Source organism: Pipra filicauda, unplaced genomic scaffold (genome assembly GCF_003945595.2).
Source record: "Pipra filicauda isolate LSUMZ 115617 unplaced genomic scaffold, ASM394559v2 scaffold320_size837821_pilon, whole genome shotgun sequence".
Lineage (NCBI taxonomy): Eukaryota > Metazoa > Chordata > Aves > Passeriformes > Pipridae > Pipra > Pipra filicauda.
Window position 1 is genome coordinate 209,407 of NW_024104444.1, and position 18,862 is coordinate 228,268.

Sequence of the window (18,862 nt, forward strand, 5' to 3'; positions counted from 1 at the left end):
GAACAGAGTTTGACATATAAATCCGTGTAATGTTTGGTTTGGCATTTGTGACCTGAACATCCCAAAAAAAGAGGCATCTCCACAAAAGATCATGAGTCAAGACAGAAAAAACAGAGCAGACTGTAATGCTGACTATAAACAAAAAAAAGTAAATCTGCTTAAATTGCAACTATAATACAGGTGTGGTTAGTGCTGATATTAAATGCGATTTCACTTGGTTGTTTTCATTAGTAAATAAATTCCCATTTGTAACTGTATTCCCATTACTTAGTCTTTTCATCATATATGCTATATATCCAGCTAACTCATTCTCACTTTTTTTTAATTAAATTTTCTATTCTCTTATCTACAGTATCTCATTTCTTTCAACATCTTCAGCATCTTTTCCTGAACAGCTAGCATTCTTTGTTACTTAACTTGTTTCAAGTTTTTAATTTTTCCCATTTAAATTAACTATTTTAACTAATGAGATTAAATTTTCACATCTATTTCTGCCCTTCATGTTGCTGTTACATGGTTAAGTTAATTCCATAGTGCTGCCAAGTTTCTAGCACTTAGGAAAAGCTTAAGGCAAATATTGCAAGTTTCTCATTCCAGCTAATTTGCTTGTTACATTTAATTGATGATTTATCAATTTAAGAGAAAATAAAACTTTTGTAAAAAGGATCGCTGACAGATTAAAAACCCTGAAGCATATTAGATTGATTTTATAGGGTTATAGTAGACTGAAACCAGTGTTGGATGTGAAACTCACTTAAGATCTAAGGACTTGAAAAAGGTCTGTCTTCAGAAGAGATAAGGCCTGCTGTCTGAACAGAAATTTTGGAGAGTGGGTAGCTGGTTTGTATTTTAAATATGCTATTTGAAAGCCTCCAGAAAGCTTAAAACAGCAGAAACAGATTCAGTGTGCACTGTATAAGTCTCAACTGTTGGAAATGGGTTATGCAGACCAAACTATGGGCAGTATATATATATATATACCTAATAACTCTTGGGAAAGAAACCTGAACTGTTGGTTGCAGTAATGCTTTCTTATGCCTGGAAGGTAAAGAAGATACTTCTACATGAGTGTCAGATGAGCCCGTTCATGGGTTATTTGAAGTGGTAAAAAAGGTTTGTTTGCCAAGGCTGAGTGTTCATGGAGTGAACAGCTGGGTGTATCTTCAGCTGACTTTGAAAAGCAGTTACCGTGTTTGGCAGTATCCCCTGGGGTAAAAAAGGTGTGGACAAGAATGATGTCTTAATTCAGAGTTTTTCAATGCATGGGATGTTTTGGTGGTCACAGTCACCCAAGAGAACAAAGATTTTAGAAAAGAAACAAAACTCCAGGTAATGACAAAACTAAGTTTCCTTACATCTGCTGTAACCTCTTCAGTTATGAAAAATAGCTTTGAAATTCCAAATTCTTTGTCCTTGTTATTCTGAATCACTTTCTGCATTTTTCTTAACTTTGTTAATGAAGACTGCATACCGGGCTTCAATGATAACATACTTTTCCAGTGTGGAAAAAGAACCCTTCCTTTTATTTGCTGTGCAGTTTCATAGAATAATGGGTACCTCTGCTTTGTTTGGACACTTATGGCACTTTAACTTTTTTTTTTAAAGATACATGTATTTGTAAATCTGGGCTTTTTTCACTGGGCTATGGGGGCTTTTTTCTTCTTTGTTATAATTGTGCTATGCCTTTTCTTGTGTTGTATTTCAGATTGCTTTCTTTTCTCCTTGCTTCATATATTTTTTTCTCTCACTATACTGGTTTTTCTACTTCCTCTTTTTACATTCTTCTGTGCCTTGCAGCTTTAGTGCATACACTTCTGTCATCTTCAGCTGTTTCTTTTTGTCTCTTTCAGATATGCATTTACTCCTGAGCATTTGCATGGGGGTGTCAGAGACTCTCTCAGAAGCTGAATGGCCCCAAGAAGATAAAAACTGGGTCTTAAACTCCGCTCTTCCTGAAGTGCAAGAACAGCAGATATCGTGCCTTCCCTTGCACCCTCCTCCTTCTGCCATCAGTCACTGTTGGTCTCCACTAGAACTGAAGTTTCCCCATCGCCTGGTCTCTGAGCATCATTTGACATGTGGGAGGTAACTTGATGTACCCTGGTTGTTACATTGTGTGTGTAAAACAGCTTCATATACGTAAGAAATGATGTAATTTGGTGAGACTTGGCAGAGCTCTGAAGGGTACAGAGGCTGCCTCCCTCCTGTCTTTATCACCTCCTCTTCCACCGTCTTCCTAGCTTGCTCTGATACTTGGAAACTATAACCATTGCTTTTGTCACTTCTTTGAGATTTTGGGCTGATTTGTTCTGGAATAGGATAGACATGGTGAGAGTTGAGATAAGGCGAGAGTTGTTGTGATGAGGGAGAGGGGTTGCTGTGTGAGAGAGCAAATATTGTGTTTCAGAGACAGAGTCTGTTTGTCCCTGGCACCATTAAGGCCCTTAGCCTCCTACTCCATGCAACTGATCCTCATGCCTATTGTTACCTGTACTAATGGAGTTTGGGAGGATACAGCTACCTGTGTTATGACCACCCTGGAAATTAAGCTGTAGCCATGTGCTTCTGGTTCTCATCTCATGCAATTTCTGTTCTGTAGTTGTTTCTATCGCTGCTGATAGTGATTTAAAGCAGTAACACTGTAAAATCAAGAAAGGTTGTTACTGGAAATGGTCAAAAAGAGGCTCCTGCAATCTGAAAAACCTATAAGCAGCAGTGCATGGAAATCTCTATCAGGGCATAAAAAGAGCTGTATAATTTTTTGCATTCTGTTCACATTTTACATGATTTTCAGTGTATCAAGTATTAGAATTTGTGTATCTTTTTACCTGAAAAACACAGTTGCAAGGGAATTTTAATAGATGAGTAATTATTTTTTCTCTCCTAATATTTTGTTGGACTTTGTGCTTTTTGTACCACATTAATGAACCATACAGCAGGCCTTGGATTTTGTAATTGCTTATGCAGTGTTCAATTTGGGCAGATATAAGCCATACCCCTTCAGCATTATGGGTAAAGTCAAGCATGTGCATAAACGAAATTCAAAATCTATTGAAATGTAGCCCAGACACAGCTATGACACACTGAAGGTCATGCCCGCATTCCCATCACACGAGCAAAACCTTTCAGTTATACTCTGAAATTCGTTTTTACAGCTGTGTTGTATGCATCCTGTCACGAATAGCCTTGCTTTACAAGGGGAGCGAGTTGCACGTCCCCGCTCAGCCTTTCTTCAAGCCCCCGGGCGTGAAGGTCAAGTGAGAGAACTTTGTCCCCTTCACCCTTCCAGGTCCGCGCCGCTTTCGCCTTCTCGGCCTGTCAGCAAGTTCGTATCGTGCCATAGGGAACTCCTACACTTGCCGGCGTTCCTTTTGTTTCGAATGGAAACCCCAAGGCCACCTGCAGCCCAGGTACAGCCGGGGGTGGTCTGGCGCAGGTAGGCGGGCCGGAGGATGGCACGGCGGGAAGAGCAGCACCCAGCCCCGTTCGCTTCCAGCTCCGCGGCTCTGCCGCGCTCACCCCGCGCTCACCCCGCGTTACCCACCCTGCGTTACCCACCCGGGGCTCCGGGCGCGCCCTCTCGGCCCCCCAGCCCCGCCCGCCGAGGGGTCTCTCCGCTGCCGCCAACTTTCACCCGGCGGGGCGCGGGGCTCCGCACGGCCCCGTACACACTGCGGGCTGGCGGGCGGCCTCAGAGGGCGGCGAGGCCGGGCTCGGCTCGGCTCGGTTGGGCTGGGCTGGGCTAGGCTGGGGCGGGCGCCGCCGCAGTAGGGCGCGCTGGCGGCGTGGGACCGCCCTCCGCCCGTCCTCCCCTCCCTCCCATCCTCCCCTCCCTCCCCCCCGCCGCCGGCAGGGGAGGCCGGGCCGGCCGGGCCCACGTGCGCGGTGCCCGGGAGCCGCAGGAGCGGCGCTGCCATGTGTTTCCCTGGGCGCGCCGGCGGCCGGGGCAGCGCCTGAGCGCCCCCCGCCCGCAATGCTGCGGGGCGCCGCGGGGCTCTGCGCGACGCGGCCGCCCGCTGGCCCCTCGCCTTCTCCTCCTCCATGAGCACCTCGGCGGCGGCGGCCCCCGTCAGGCTGATGCCCGGCGGACACCCGGAGCAGGCGGCCGCCTGCGCCCCCGCCGCGGGCTCGGCGGCCGAGCGGGGCAGCCCCGCCGCCAAGGTGCCCGGCGCACCCGCGCCCGCCGCCGCCCCGCCGCCGCGCCCCGCGCCCTCGCCCGCGGGGTCCCCGGTGCCGCAGGCGGCCGCTCCCGGGGTCCCGCGGCCGGTGGCGCTCAAGGGTCCGCCCACGGCCACCCTCCAGTTGCCGGCGAACTTGCAGCTGCCCCCAGGTGAGTGATCCCTAGCGGGCTGCCCCGATTGCGGGCACGGTACCGTGTCGCCGCTTCCCTGGGATGTCGCGGTCCTTGCTGTCGCGGAGCGGGTCGGCAGGACGGGTATCCCGCCGCCCTGCCCTTGCTGCTGGGGACGAGGCGTGGTGAAGGACGGGCCGGGCGGCGGGGGATGGTGGTGGTGGTAAAGGTGCGTGTTGCGCAGGTTGGTTTGCTGCCCCAAACTTCTGGGAACCGGGATGTGTGTCTGTATTGCAGGGCATTGGGAATGTGACTGTGTTCAGTCAGTTAGCACTGGGGATGCTTACAGCCTACCTGGAGGATGGATCTGGAAGTCTCTGGATTCAGGCAACTTCTTACTTTGCTGGATAGCACGAGGAGCAGAAGGAATATAACCAAAAACACAGTGGCCAAGTTACCATAATATGTGACTTGAAAACGACTGATGGAGGCTTTCGTAGAACTTGGATGAAGGAGTATCCGGGGAGGGGGGTGTGAGCGGGGATTGGCGACTGCAGAGCGAGTCCCGTAACTTATCGTGAGGTAAGACTGCCCGCGCTCCCGGGCAGTCCACAGGAATTCTTTTCACTGGCACAGCCAGGCCGATAGACCGTCAGTGAAACAGAATATTGCCGTGCCTAAGGAGGGCACTGCTGAAAGTTCATTACGTGTTGCTCCTTGAAACGCTTTTTTTTTTGCGTAAAAGCTATGTGGAAAACGAAGAGTTCGGAGAGGTCCCGCGCTTCCTATAGCGGCAACGAAAATATTAATGGAGGAATTGCATAGTACTGATAAAGACAGCTTAATTGGATAGCAGCAGAGGGTTAGCCAGGGCTCCTACCTGCGCTTTCTCTCAAGAGGAAGAAAATGCTGTTGGTTCTGAACTTCCCGCTCTTCCCTGTCGGGCTGCATTTAAATGCTTTTTAAAAAAGAAAGTGACTTTGATTCAACTGGTTTTGATGTTGCTCTATTGAGACCCCAAGATATGTAATGACTTTATTGCTATTTGGTGCTGTAATTATTTCCTGCCAGGACAGTTCTGTTGTTGGAGCATCTGTTGCAATTACTTTCAGGTCGGATGTTGCAGAAAAGGATGACTGGTTTTACAGTAATTCCTGTGCTAGTAGTGCATATTTGGTTTTTTTTTTTCTCTTTCTTTCCTCCTTTTTTTTTTTAATTGTAATGTCTTTACCAAAGACATGCACTTCCCAAGGATATATATAATGCTGATGTAATTTTAAAAAGTTGTCTTTAGTCAGTAAGTTTCACTGTAGATTTCCCAGCACTCAGATGATGCTATAATGTCTGGGTAGTCAGCAGTCAAGGATGAGTCTAAATCTTTCCTCTGAAATGAGCCATGATGGAAATATATTAACTTCTTGTAGCAGGAGTCCCCAGGTATTCCGGTTTTGTTTCTAATATTTTTGCTTTTGGGAATGTATTGACATTCAGTGAAACACCTTTCTATGAAGGTGAATGCTCGTGCAAATTGCCTACAGTAGGGGAACTACAAGTTGGCAAAACTTATGTTTTCTTCGTAGTGGGCTGGCTTTGATTCTATCAAGGTATACTGTTGAATGTCATCTGACTTGTATTGTGGCAGTAGGCAGATGTAACAAAACTAGCATTACCCTTCAGTTGCATCAGCTTGTTTTCCTTGCTCCTGGGACAATGCAGCCTTTGTATTGGAAGTTCAGAGGTGCTGGTACTGTCCAGCATTGTAAATTAAAAGTAACAGTATGGATTTTAGTGCTTCAGAAGAAACGTAGAAGTTTTCAGATTTCAAATGGATCAATGTTTCATGGAAACTTGTCTAAATAATTGTTGTAAGGATGATATAAAAATGCATTCTGACTTGAGTAAATGTTAGTATTTTACCTCTGTCTTCTATGTGGATTCAATTTTTAATTAATAATAAAAAATGCAAGATGAATAGCATTAAACCTGCAAGTGTTAGTTTAACATGATTAAAAAAAGAAGGTGGAATAAACAACCAAATTCTTAGGCTTGAAAAGTTTGTATTTCAAATAAACTGCCAAATCTAGCCATGCAGGATAAAATACAGAAGGGAGAATGTGCTTGGCTTTAAAATGACAGCATTCAACTTTTGTGGCATCTGCTAAGAAAAATGCATACAGAAAATCATCCTTCCCTTGAGTTTCAAAGGAAGATGCTTGAGCTGTCTTGTTCTGAGGACAGCACTGCCCTTACTGATCATCCTGAATTACTCATGAACTGCTTTCGTCCCGGAGCATGCATTGCTCCTGTGCTTCTACAGCACTGCAGTCTGGGGAAGGAAGGGCACCAGTGGAGCTGTGTTTGCCCCCGTGGCTTGGAGGGCAGTGGAGGTTCGTGAAAGTCATGGATTGATGCTGTACTTTCTCTTCCATTTCTACCTCCCCTTTCCTCTTGCTCAGGAAGTGGGAAAGGCAGATGACCAGGTATGACTCGTTGTGTCTCTGAGCACAGATTGCTCTTTTTACCTGCTTACCTAGGAAAGATTACTAGGCTTTGCAAGTTATCCAGGTCTTACAGGACCCAGACTTACTCATGAGTAACAAGGGGTTTTCATCACCCTCCTATGTATTCCTCTGCAAAGTGCTGACAGACCAGTCCTGCTGGTACTCAAGGCCATCCTCCTGCACCAGTCCATCCCTGGCTTGTGGCTGACCACCTCTGGGGGTTTTAATATGCAGTAGTACTCCAGCTAGGGACTGTGTCCTTCATGTACCGTCAGCCAGGGAGAGTCTGACCTGAGTGCTTGCTTGTGGTATTTTGACCTTACATACCATCGGCTGTTAGACTAAATGTTTGGGCTATCTCCTCCCCAATGGAGGGAATTTGTATGATCCACCAAAGGGATCCTTCCTCAGTTGCCCTCTTTGGTGACAAGAACATTTTATCAGCATTTCAGAAGGCTTTGTGTGTGGCAGTCTGTGGGACTGGCAGGGAACAGACCAGCATGACCAGTGCAGTTGCTGTCTCTGTCCTGAGCTCTGCTCGTTGTGTGGTCTGTGCTGATGCTTATGAACCTGCAAATGTCTCCTGTCATGGACCATCTGCTTATCAAGAAACTGTGTCCTTGGTTAACGTGAGCTTAATGTGGCCGGGGGGGGGGGGGGGGGGGGGGGGGGGGGGGGGGGGGGGGGGGGGGGGGAAGTGGGTGGGCTGTGCTACTAACAGGAGGAAATAATTTACTTGGGAAGTGGAAGGAGTGACAAGGGCTATGTCAAACGTCCGTAGTTCACCTTAGTGCCTGTGGGCCCTGTACCGCTTTGGAGAAGTGAAGGATGGAAAAAGAGCATAGAAACAGCAAAAAGAATGTTAATGTTTTTCCTTGGTTTCCTTGTTTACTTTTCTTGAACTTAGGTTTTTGTCACTTTTTGTCACTTTTCTGTCTGTACTTGTGGCTTTCATTCAATCCCTGGCCCTGGAATGCTCATAACAGGTAGGTGTTGAAAGGACAATTAATAAATATATCCACTTCTCTTCTGGTAGGATGAAAAAATACAAAACTGAACCAGATGCCAGGGATCCTCCTTTGTTACCTTGGATCTGCTTCCAGCAGGGAAGCTCTTCAAAAAGCTCATCTCATGCCACTGCTGCTGGTTACAAGGATGGCAGCAGCTGCCATCAGCTGTCTCTGGTGTGTGTATTTCTGTTTTATGCTTTCCATTATTGCTAACACCAGTGGGCCTGAGCAAGTATGGTGTCAGCAAAGAGAAGTCGCCCCAAGTCTGCTGTAATTTGCATGAGTAATGTGGTGCAAGGCATGGTCTCTGCAAGTTTCCTTTGTACCTGACTGAGGAGGGAATGGCAGCAGGTACAGCTTCTTTGTTTCTCTTTGCAGCTCAGTCGTCTTCAGTTGGATGTTTTACCTTGTCCCTGGCAGGTCTTCCACTGCCTACAGCTTATCTAGGCTGATAGTGGATAAGTGTTCAGAAAGCACAACCACTGTTTGTGGCAGGTGGTTGGAGCTGTGTGGCAAAAGGCAGTCAGTCAGCATGTGGACTCCTGTGGCTGGGAAGGAGAGAGCTGATGTGGGTATTCCAAAACTGCTGTGGGGTGGTATGGAGCCTGGTCTTGTTGGGTTTCTTTTATTTGGATATAGAAACTAAGGTAACCTGAAGAGGTAAGGGCAGATAAACATCTGGATGCTTCTGCCTTCTGCTTTTGAAGTTGACCTAATACCTTTCAAGTAAAGTGCTAAGAATCTCCCTCTTCATGTTCTAGTTGGTTGTTTCTCAGTGGTAAAACCACACCAAGAATTTGTTATTTTCATATTTATGCTTTATTTTAGAATTGGAGGAAACCCTGAGTTTGAAATACTTCTTAATTTAAATTATGCTTGGGTAGGAGTAGGCTATCTAACGATTTCTTGTTTCAACAGGACAAAACCCCCTAGAAACTCCTTTGAAGTCTGCAGGTTTTAGATGTTGATAATCCCATGAAGTCTGAGTGTAGTATTTGTGCTGTAGGATGATCAGTAGGCACTAAATAAAACATTATTGTAACCTTTTGTATCCCAATAGTGTCCTTTAGCAGGTTTCTTGGGATGGATTCTTTGCAAACTTCTTTCTTTGCATCAGGTGACACCAGTCAACTTTTTTTCTTTCTGAGGAAGGGTCAGCAAAGCTTTGACAGGCTTGAAGAACTAAGTCAAATATAAAAACCAGTGGCTTCTGCTGTAATCAGTAGAAATTTTGGCTGCTCTGTAGGACTTGATTTTGCTTTCAGGACTGAATGTGACTAGCAAAACAATGCCTTCATATCATTAAATGCACAGCCGTATTGGAATTAAGATTTAAATCTTGGCAGAAGATATAAAGCTAATGTCTAGATTTATGGTTTTCATGCACACAGAAAAGTAGATGCATTCTGAATACTGAAGCATGGAAATATGATGCTCAGTAAAATTAATGCTAAATGCTGTTCAGATTTTACAATCAATTGGAGTGTATTGCAAAGAATTACAGCTACAGTTTGGTGAATGGTAAACTTTTTTTAAGCCTTAGAAGAGAGAGAATGTGAGCCTAACTTGTGTTGCTTTTGCAGTATTTAAAGGGCCCTTTGGCTTTTAGCAGTAAAAATAGCATCATCCACACACAAGTGACAGCTGGAAGAAACACTAATTATGTTTCGGTATTCTTTCACCAAAGATACTGACTAAACTAGGTAAGCTTGTGTGTTATTATTTTGAGTAGTTGCTCTACCAGATTTTTTTAAGGTTATTTTAGAGATCCAGGTATTTGTCATGCCATGTGATAGGAATCTGTGCTGTGTTTAGTGGGTAGGATTGTAAATGATAGTTGTATATGCAAGTTGTGCTGTAAGTTGCAAAGCTTCTGATAACTATCAAAGATAAATAATTAGTACTGCCCTAATCACTTATGCAAAACTGAAAGGTAAATACTTGGTTTTGAATTCTTTTTGCATGAAGCTATTTCTCTGAAAACTGATGATACCAGAAGGAAAGCAAGTATAACTTGCAAAATGGAAGAGATCACAATAGACATTTTTAATTGTCAGGATTAAGGTCTGTTCTGCCATCTGGGTCACGTTTAGAACAAAGTCCACTAACAGATCTTTTCCACCAGTGTCTTGAGGTAATAGTATCTGATTGCAACTGAAGCAGGCTAAAAATGGCAGCAGGCAGAAGATACATTTTGCTAATGAGGAAACCTGGAGTCTGTTAAGGCTGGAGAAGTGGTGAAGCTCAGTGATCTTGAGGTGTAAGACCAGTCAGATGATATGATGACATTTCATTGATTTTCTTAGCTTGTGCTTGCAGACAAGTGCACACTTCCAGTTTGGTGGAGGCAGAGAAGATGCTTTCGTTAGTACTGGCTGCTCCTAGGAGTTGCCTGGGAAAGCAGTCTTCCTTCCGTAGATGTCCAGGCTAGATTAAGAAGTGGGTGAAACAGCATGCCCTGGTTGGCACAACACCTGAAGACTTTTGCTTGCAGCTTGCCCAGTGGCAGATGACATGTAGTTCCAGTGGAGCCCTCAGAACCAGATCCAGCTGACTGGTGATGTATTACTAGGTAGTCTGCGTGGAGCAGCCAGTGCTGTGTGTTGAAGGGGTAAGTGTGGTCAGAACACCTTTATATATGGCTTTAATACTAGGCACTCAACAAATACCCACAGTTTTGCTGACAGTTTCTACAGTATCTGTGTAGACAGAAGTTAATGCTTCCATGAAGGTTTTGATGTCCTCTGCAGTAAGATTTGTTTGCTCCATCACACTTAAAACAAGGTGGTAATCAGTGTTAAAATTCAGTGTTGAGCCCTTGATTGTAAGTGAAAATCCATCCAACAGAGGAGTGAATTTGCACTTTTAGAAGAAATTAACTTTAAGAAGTTGGATTCAACTTTCTGCTGATCCCCAAGGGAGCAACAGGGAAACAAGTGTACCATTGCAAAATTAGTATGGATTAACTGCCTTGATTCTCCTCTTATTTAAAGGGGGGTGACCTTGTCCTTTATTAGAACTCTATCAGGACACCAGTCCTTGGTATTCAGATGTTTTTATCATCACTTAGTTTAAAGTTAAGATTTGTAGTTCAACACTTCAGCTTCAGATTTCTCTGTAACAGCTTCATGGCTGTTCTAGAAGTGCAGGAATTGTCTTGAGAGTAAGGAAGTGTCATTTTGGCTCCTTTGAGGAACTCTTTCACTGCCATCAGCTGAGTCTTCTGCAAATACTTGAAGCTCCTGCATGAGGTAATTTGGGTCCCAGAGAACTGTTAAGTCAGATCATCTTATCCATAGACAATCCTAGAACTGTCTGATTAATGAGATAGGAAAGCAACCAAGCCTCAAGGAGCAAAGTTGCAAACCACAAAGATGAGATGGGGAAATGTGGATGGGAAATGATCCCAGTTGGCTGAAAGACATGGCCCAAGGACAAGAGCTAGATGTTCTCACGATATCAAATAATACTTGTGTTATGCAGCATTGGCTGGGAATCCCATATGCCTACACACAATAAAACCAGTGACTCTTGGGATTCAAGCGTAATAAATACATTGTGAATTCAAATAGAAACAGTAGTGCCATCTTTTAACAATGCCCAAACCCAATGCCCAAACCCATCTTTTAACAATGCCCAAAATAACCCAATGGTTATTTTCATCCCCTCCAAGAATCAGTGCAATGTTCTAATCTCTGATTTTCTTTAAAGGGTTGGTGTGGACATCTGTTGCTTGTTGTAAATAAAAGGTATATTACGTCGCAACTGGTATGGTTATATTTTTGCTTAAGAGTTCTACTATAACTGAAAAATTGCATGAATATCAATGTATTCTCAAGGAAAGAAGCTCAACTGTCTTTGCAGTCGAGGAGAACTCTTAACTCTGAAATGTGGACCTATATTCTGTGAAAAAGCATCAGCACCAATTGCTAGTCTGTATAAACAGAGATATCTGTCTGGCCACCAAAATCCATTGATGAACAGAGATATCCACCTGGGCACCAAAATGCATTGATGAGCAGCTAGCCTCCAACAGCTTGGATAAGACTTACTGATTGAGTAGTGTGTGAAATTTGGCTTCAGATTTTTGTGTTTTTAGCATTTTGTGCCTAGTTCCTGGAGAAAGGGAGGGAGACAGGAGGTTGTTTATACTCATCAGACAAAGGTATGTGGTGTCCATTATTTATTCCAGGCTGTTTGAAACAATAGGATATCAGAGTCTGCTCCATCCTGCCTAGGAGAGATATCATCATCCTTTTCCTGGCTCCCTGTGCTTCAAAAGGCTGTGTCTGTACTGGGTGTCTCAGGAGCTGGTGCCTGCACAGAACCTTGCCAGAGAAAGGTTGGAGTTCCTGGAGGCAGCAGCCTTTTCTGGGACTGTAAACCCCTCTGTTAGAGTATGTGATGGTGGTTTAAAAAACTGCTCACAGCAACCCAGGCCGTCTGGGAAACACTAATGCTAGTGAAACAGTGCTGTCAACTGGACAGTGATGTCTCTGAGGGAAGCTAGTCACTGGCTTTGAAAAGGTGAGATGTCAGACATCAGCCTTAAAAGTTGTAGACCACAGTCTACAGGAATCTGCAGTGCAGCGTTTTGTGCAGTTGGCAAAGATGCAATCAGCATTCATTGAAGAACTTGTGGGTATAACATTGTATGGTATTTTATTTAGACTGTGTTCTGTTGTAGCATGAAAGTATATTGAGATTACACCCTTTGAACTTTTCTCCTGACCTGGAAATTAATGATTTCCATATATGTGAGCAAAACAAAGTGTCTTTCATTGGAACTCAAAATCAGGCATCTCATTGTGGCTCTGCAGTATCTACATGCCAATCACTGGTCCTGAGCTGTCACTGTAAAGACCCCTTAGTTTAGAAGTTTCCTTGGAATGGAGGGTAAGAACACAGTGATTTCTGGGATACGTACTTAGTGAAACAAAATGTGAATGACATTAATTGTTTGAGGGCCTGGATATGTGATGAATGATTCTGGTTGCTGCAGTAGCGGTGTTGATTATGGGTTGATTGTTGCTGAATTTCTCTCGTGTCAACTGAAATTGACTTCCAAAGGTTGGAATGATTTGTTGTATGGAGTAAAATGCTTTAAGAGTGTAGTGCAGATACTGAACAACTCGACCCATACAGTATAGATGAGCCCTCTGCCATGTTTATTTGGGAAATCTAAAAGCAATCACAGATGTTATTCCAAGAAAAGCCTCAAACAGATAATCTTTGTGACTTCACAGAAGACCTGTTGTCTGAAGTCAGTTGTATTTGAGAATAGAAGTTAGAGCTCATCATTGGAAGCCTTTGGTGAGGTAACCTTGTGTGGCTGCTAGATCTTTGTTGTAGCTTCATTCCTAAAACAGTGAAAAGCACAGCTGCATGTTGCCTCTAGACTGGGCTGTTGTCTTTGTTTCTTAATCTCTACTACAGACATTTGCAGTGATGTCTAGGAAAACTCAAGTACATGGGGAATAAGTAGTTCTCCTCCATGCAGTACAGACCATACTTCATCTGAAAACATTACAGTCCCAACATATTAGAAGGGTTATGTAAGTCATAGGTTATGTAAAAGTTGTCACTGTCTTTCACAGTATTTCATTAATTGTTCCTGCTTCTTCAGCAGTCTTTTACAGCTAGTCTGCAACATAATGCACCTTGATACAATCCCTGACAGAACAGTCTATGTCTCTAATAATGTCTGGGTTTGGTCTTAGTCCCGTAGTATGTTTTTATAACCTTTAAGTGACCTGCTCTGTGGGGCTCAAATGGGGTTGAAGAGGAAAAAAACTGCATTTTTTCTAAAGGATGGCTTTAGAGAGAAAAAGTATTTTCAAAGCCGTTGCATAGGTTAGTAGTGTATGGCCTTTTATTTTCCAAATTTTGAGTAATCCTAGTCAGTCTAAGAAACTTAAAACTAATATTCCTTTTTTGTTGCCATTTAGTATCCTGCTAAAACATCCTCTTTAAAGTTTGGTCTTACCTTGTAATAACTGCCTTAAAAGCTATCCCTTTGTTTTGAGTAGCTCAGTGAAACAATGGGATTTGTTTAGGAACAGAGAGCACTGACACATTCCTGTTGTTTTAAAACATTTTTGTTGTTCACTTACTGATTTGGGACCTGAAAGTCCCATTTAGTCTTGTTTTTATAATTGATGGTAAAATGTACTTTACTAAGGTTGGCAACATACCTGATGCAGGCACTCCTTGTTTTGAAATAAGCTAAATTTACCCTTCTTTGAAAGCAGCTTTTGTAACTTGTGTTTTCTCAAATGAGTTTGGTCTAATTGTGGTTAGTTCTTACTTGTATTTTATTTTAGGAGCAAGAGACTTCTTTTCATTTCCTCACGTTGTTCCCCAGCCAGCAGTTCCCAAGAGCTGTTGTGTTGAGCAGTTGCATTAGAAACCACGTAAGTGGTGGCTTAACTTGAAACTTCAGTTTCATGTGTAACAGCATAAGGTGTATCTCTGCTGGAGCACAAATGCTGGATGGTTCATCTCAGGAAATTTCTTCTGGATGAAGTTCCCCTTCAGAAATGGCCTCGGGATTGCCTTATGTGGTGGAAGTTGCCCTTATGGTGGAATGCTTTTAGCAAACATCGGTGTTCAGTGCTGCTGGATGAAGGCCTGAGCTTCAGCTGGCAGCACAGCTTTGTGTTAACAACATTGTGGTTTCCTTAACACTTATTCCCTGAAATACAGTGAAGCCCATGCAGGTGGCATTACCTGTAGTGGCATAAACAGATCTCTGTCACTATCCCATAACACCTTGTTCATGTCTCTGGTGAATTTTTGCTGCTCTCTTGTTACAATGCAGAGGTATCTGGAAGCTGCTCCTCCTTCTAACCTGTGTTTCTTGGTTTCTGGGTTGGATGCTAAACCAAGTTCAGAAAAAGCTGTATTTCCTTGACTGGTGCTGTTGGGACAGCGAAAGTTTACAGCTGAGGTATCTCAGGTTTGAGCAACAAATGGAATTTTGTTAGGATGCCTGTGATTTTCCATTTTCTCACAATGCTGGCATGTCTGTTCTGGGTGGTGGCTGTCTGAGCTTTGCAGGAGTGATGCCAGGCACTCCTAGAGGCAGGGTTCCTGCAGCCCCTCTTTCAGGAGAAGGCAGATCACTGGGCAGAAAAGGTGTGGATCTCAATGAGACCTCTTCAAGGTAAGAAGGTTTATCATGGCTCCTTCTGTGTAGGAAACTGAGCTGAGTTTTGGTTGTCAGGTCCTTCCCCTCCAGCCTTGTCACAGGATTGCAGCTGAAGGAAGGTGTGCAGGGAACAAATGGTTGAAATAGACGATTCTATTTTAACTGCCTTCTCTGTCAGCCAGGAAAAACAAATCACTTTCCAAAGGAAAATTATTAGCAAGACAGGCAGAATATAAAGGGACAAAAGTCTCAATTTGTTGTAAATAGGGCTCTTTGTTAATCTGCAAGAGACACCTGAGTCCTCCGGCCAAAGCATGTGAGAAATAATCCCTGACGGTAACTGGTCACTTGACTTTGAAAATAGAAACAGATTTGTAGCCCCAAAGGCACTGTGCCTTGCTCTTACTACCCAAATGCTTCAATGCTGAGGAAGTCCTTCCTCTTCTCTGAAACAACTCCAGTAAAACTATCAAACATTCTTGGAAGTGCCGCCCAAAACTGGGCACCTGCAGTGTAACGAGAATGCCTTATTGCTGTTCAGTTACTACTGCTGGTGCTGATATTTTGTTCAGAGATTGCAGATATCTTTTTTGGTTTTACATGTTGTGCTGAGAGGTGTTAGCTGAAATGTCATGTTTCAGCCGTTCAGAGGTTGGTTGTTGTGTGTTGTCCCATTCCTCCCCCACCCTGCCCATTTTACTGTGGAGTTGCAGTGACTGCAAGAACTGATCTGTTTTCACAGTTTGTTAACATTTTACTTCTAGTGAATGTGAAAACAGCTCTTGATAAGAAATACTATCTTTCCCTCCCACTGAGCGAAGAATGTGGATTCTTGCACTTACCTTCATTTCTGATAGTAGCATCTTGGAAGCTTGCACGAGTCTGTTTGTGTGACCTTTGTATTGCGAATCTCAAGGTTACCATCACCTACTGTTCCCTCATTTCACACTTGAGTAGCTGTATGTAGTGTATGAGACTTTGGGTATTGGTTTTGAGTGCCATGGAACCTTTTCTTCTGGCAGAAGATATCTCCTACGTCTCCTCTTGGTGTCTGTGCTATTGACTGCGGTATTGGGTTGTTGCTTTTGTTTCTAGGCAGGATGGGAGTATCAAAACATTGGGGGCATTTTTAAGTTGTGTAAAGGTATAAGCAAATTGCGACAATCACTGTCTAAATAAGATGGTATGAAAATAAAATAAGAAATCTAATATGTTTTCTGTAATTCCAGGTATTCATTGATTAAATTAAATGATCCATCTGTACCTAAATATAATTATAGTCTTCAGTGGAGGAGGAGAAAGCTGAGTTGTCAGACGGAGTAACAGTATTTTTCTGAATATGCAACTGTGTTGTGCAGCTGCTCCATCTAGTAAAGGCTGCTTGAGAAAGGAGGGAATCGTCTAGATGCTTCTCTTGCAGTTCTTAATGTGTGCTATGTGAATGGAAATACGTTGATGTTACAGAATTTTATACCAAGTTTTGTGTTGCCTTGCAATATTCTCTTATGCTTTTAAATGTGGAGGATGAAAACCTGTTACTAAGCATGTGGTTAGTAGCTTGATCTTTGTTTTTAAAAAAAAAAAACCCAAACCAACAAAACTCAAGTCATGGAGCTTGTGCCTTTTTCTGTTTATACTCACTTAGACAGAAACAGTGTTTTAGGCTGTATTGTATGGCAGTATTTTGACAGCTTTCAGACTAACCAGGTAAAAAGACTGTTTCATTGATGAGATCTTGTTTTACACTAAGAAAGATCATAAGTGTTCATAGATCTGGGGTTTTTCAGATATTGGATAACTTGCAAGAAAGTTTAATGCATTCCATAAATGTTAAGGTGCTCTTATTTGCATGTCTGGCATTCTCCCATACCTTCCCCTGTTCTTTTGTTCAAAAGGCCTTTGTTAAGTGAGGGTGTTTGAGATGAGGGGTTTTCAGTGGTGGACTTTGCTGGAGCCGCTGTTGGAGGTGCAGCTGCTGTTGGAGGTGAAACACCAGCAAAGGTAGGGGTCTCTGCAGCTCCCCTGAAGGATCTGAAGCTGTTTAGACCAGGTATCCAACTGGCATTTTGTATTTGTGACCGTGATGAAACCTCTGAATTTTCCAGAGCTGAGCCCTGAGGGGCCTGGGAAGGAGAAGGAGACATTGGTTTGGAGCTGAATGGTTTCCAAATGCAGGGAATATGGGACTCTGTATGGCTTGTGACTGATACTGATTCCCCTTAAGGTGATTTTCATTAAGTTTTAATACAAATATGAATTGCTGATTAATGGTTTGTTGTTACTGCTGATGGGGTAGGAGAAACATAGTAGGTAAGACTTTTTTTCTTTCCCACTGGAATCTCCCAATTTTTAAACTGCTTTGATAAAACCATGCATTTTAATGCTTTTGGACAGACCGTACACAGAGGGACAGCTTCAAATATCTTATGGCCTTGGCTTTCATGGGAGACCACTGCCCTCTGACTGAGGGGAGTGGTCTTCATACAGGCAGGTGAACTGGTACTAATCAGGCTTCAGTCCCCATTGCAGTTTTCTCTAAACTGTATATTCACGTCTAACTAGGCCTAAATGTTCAGAAACAAGAGGCAGCCAAGTGTGATAGTGGTGATTAATTTTGCAGGTTGAAGAGCTGCTTGAAGTTACTGTCATAGTAATCCCAGAGTGTGTGTAGAGGGTGTGTGTGTCTTTTAAATATCCAAAATATCTTTTTGACTCAAATGATGAACTGCTTCGCAGTTTGCATCTTGTATGCATGTAGTGCTTCAATGTGGCCATGCACTTAAATCTTTCTCTTGAATTTTCTCTTGAACTTAGGAATTCTATCATAAGATGCAGAGTAAAGCACTTAGTTCTTATATTTCTTGGCAGCTGTTCCTTGGAGTAAGAAACTAAATATTACATTATCAGTGTGGTCTAGTTATTTCCTCCACAGAAATATAGGGAAGCCGTAACATAACTTAATTTCTTAAAGTTTGAATGTTTTTCTTCAACAGGAACTGTTCTTATCAGAAGCAGTAGTGGCCACCTAATGCTAGTATCTCAACAAGCAATAGCACGAGCACAGAACCAGTCACAAAATAACACAAATGTGAGACCATCTGTGCCAACCAGCACTCCTGCAATCAGAATATGTGCTGTACAGGTAACTTCCCTCATAACTTTAATTTGACGTAGCTGTATGTTATATGGTTATAACATGGTTTGCAAATAAGTCATGGAGGGTTAAATAAGTGTTTGAACGCTTTCTGAACAGCGTGATGGTGTTTGGTTTTGCACCCACAAACATCACTATATGCTTTGCTTTCTCAGTTTGGAAAAACTGCTGTCTGTTACATGTGGTAAAGCTCAAATTAATGAATTCCTGTCTGATGATGATGATGTAAATAGTTTAAGAAAAAAAATGTCAACCATCTGTGAAGCTGAGGACCTTTCCTGTTCCTCGTTCCCTGAGCTCTGCTGGCTTTTTGCTTCTGTCTCTTGTAATGTGATCAGCATGCAAGAATAAGGAAATACATAAAAGTAACGATTTACGTATTTATCTAACCATTTTATTCTGATTGCGTGTTGTCTCTTAAATGTCTCTGATCTGTTATTGAATATTAAACTGGTAGACAAATAGCTTTGTTGAGCAGCATTTAAACTATATGGACTATGTGAATGATGCCTGCATTGTTACTTTAAGAGTATGTGTCTTGGTTTGTATCTGACCCCAACTTCAGTGTCTGTTTTGTGATTGACTTGTCTGACAACTGTTCTCTGCCCATGTATAATTATTTTTTATTTTTATTTTTTTCAAGAACTCTGGCACCCAGTTAGTAAAAAAAGTAGCAGCTTCTCCTGTGAAAACATTATCTCAAACAACCAATACTGTGGTTTCTACTGCTCAGCCACCTGCTGTAATACGGGTAGG

At 43.1% G+C, this 18,862-nt stretch overlaps 1 protein-coding gene across 1 annotated transcript in view; it reads left to right on the forward strand.

The window, feature by feature from the left end:
* Positions 1-3,918: 3,918 nt before the first annotated feature.
* Positions 3,919-18,862, forward strand: part of TAF4B (TATA-box binding protein associated factor 4b) — a 70,256-nt gene continuing 55,312 nt past the window's right edge. Inside the window, exons 1-3 of the mRNA XM_027746002.2 lie at positions 3,919-4,330; positions 17,946-18,094; positions 18,750-18,857. Coding sequence (XP_027601803.2) covers positions 4,042-4,330; positions 17,946-18,094; positions 18,750-18,857 — 546 coding nt within the window. The 5' untranslated portion in view covers positions 3,919-4,041. The remainder of the gene's footprint in view (positions 4,331-17,945; positions 18,095-18,749; positions 18,858-18,862) is intronic.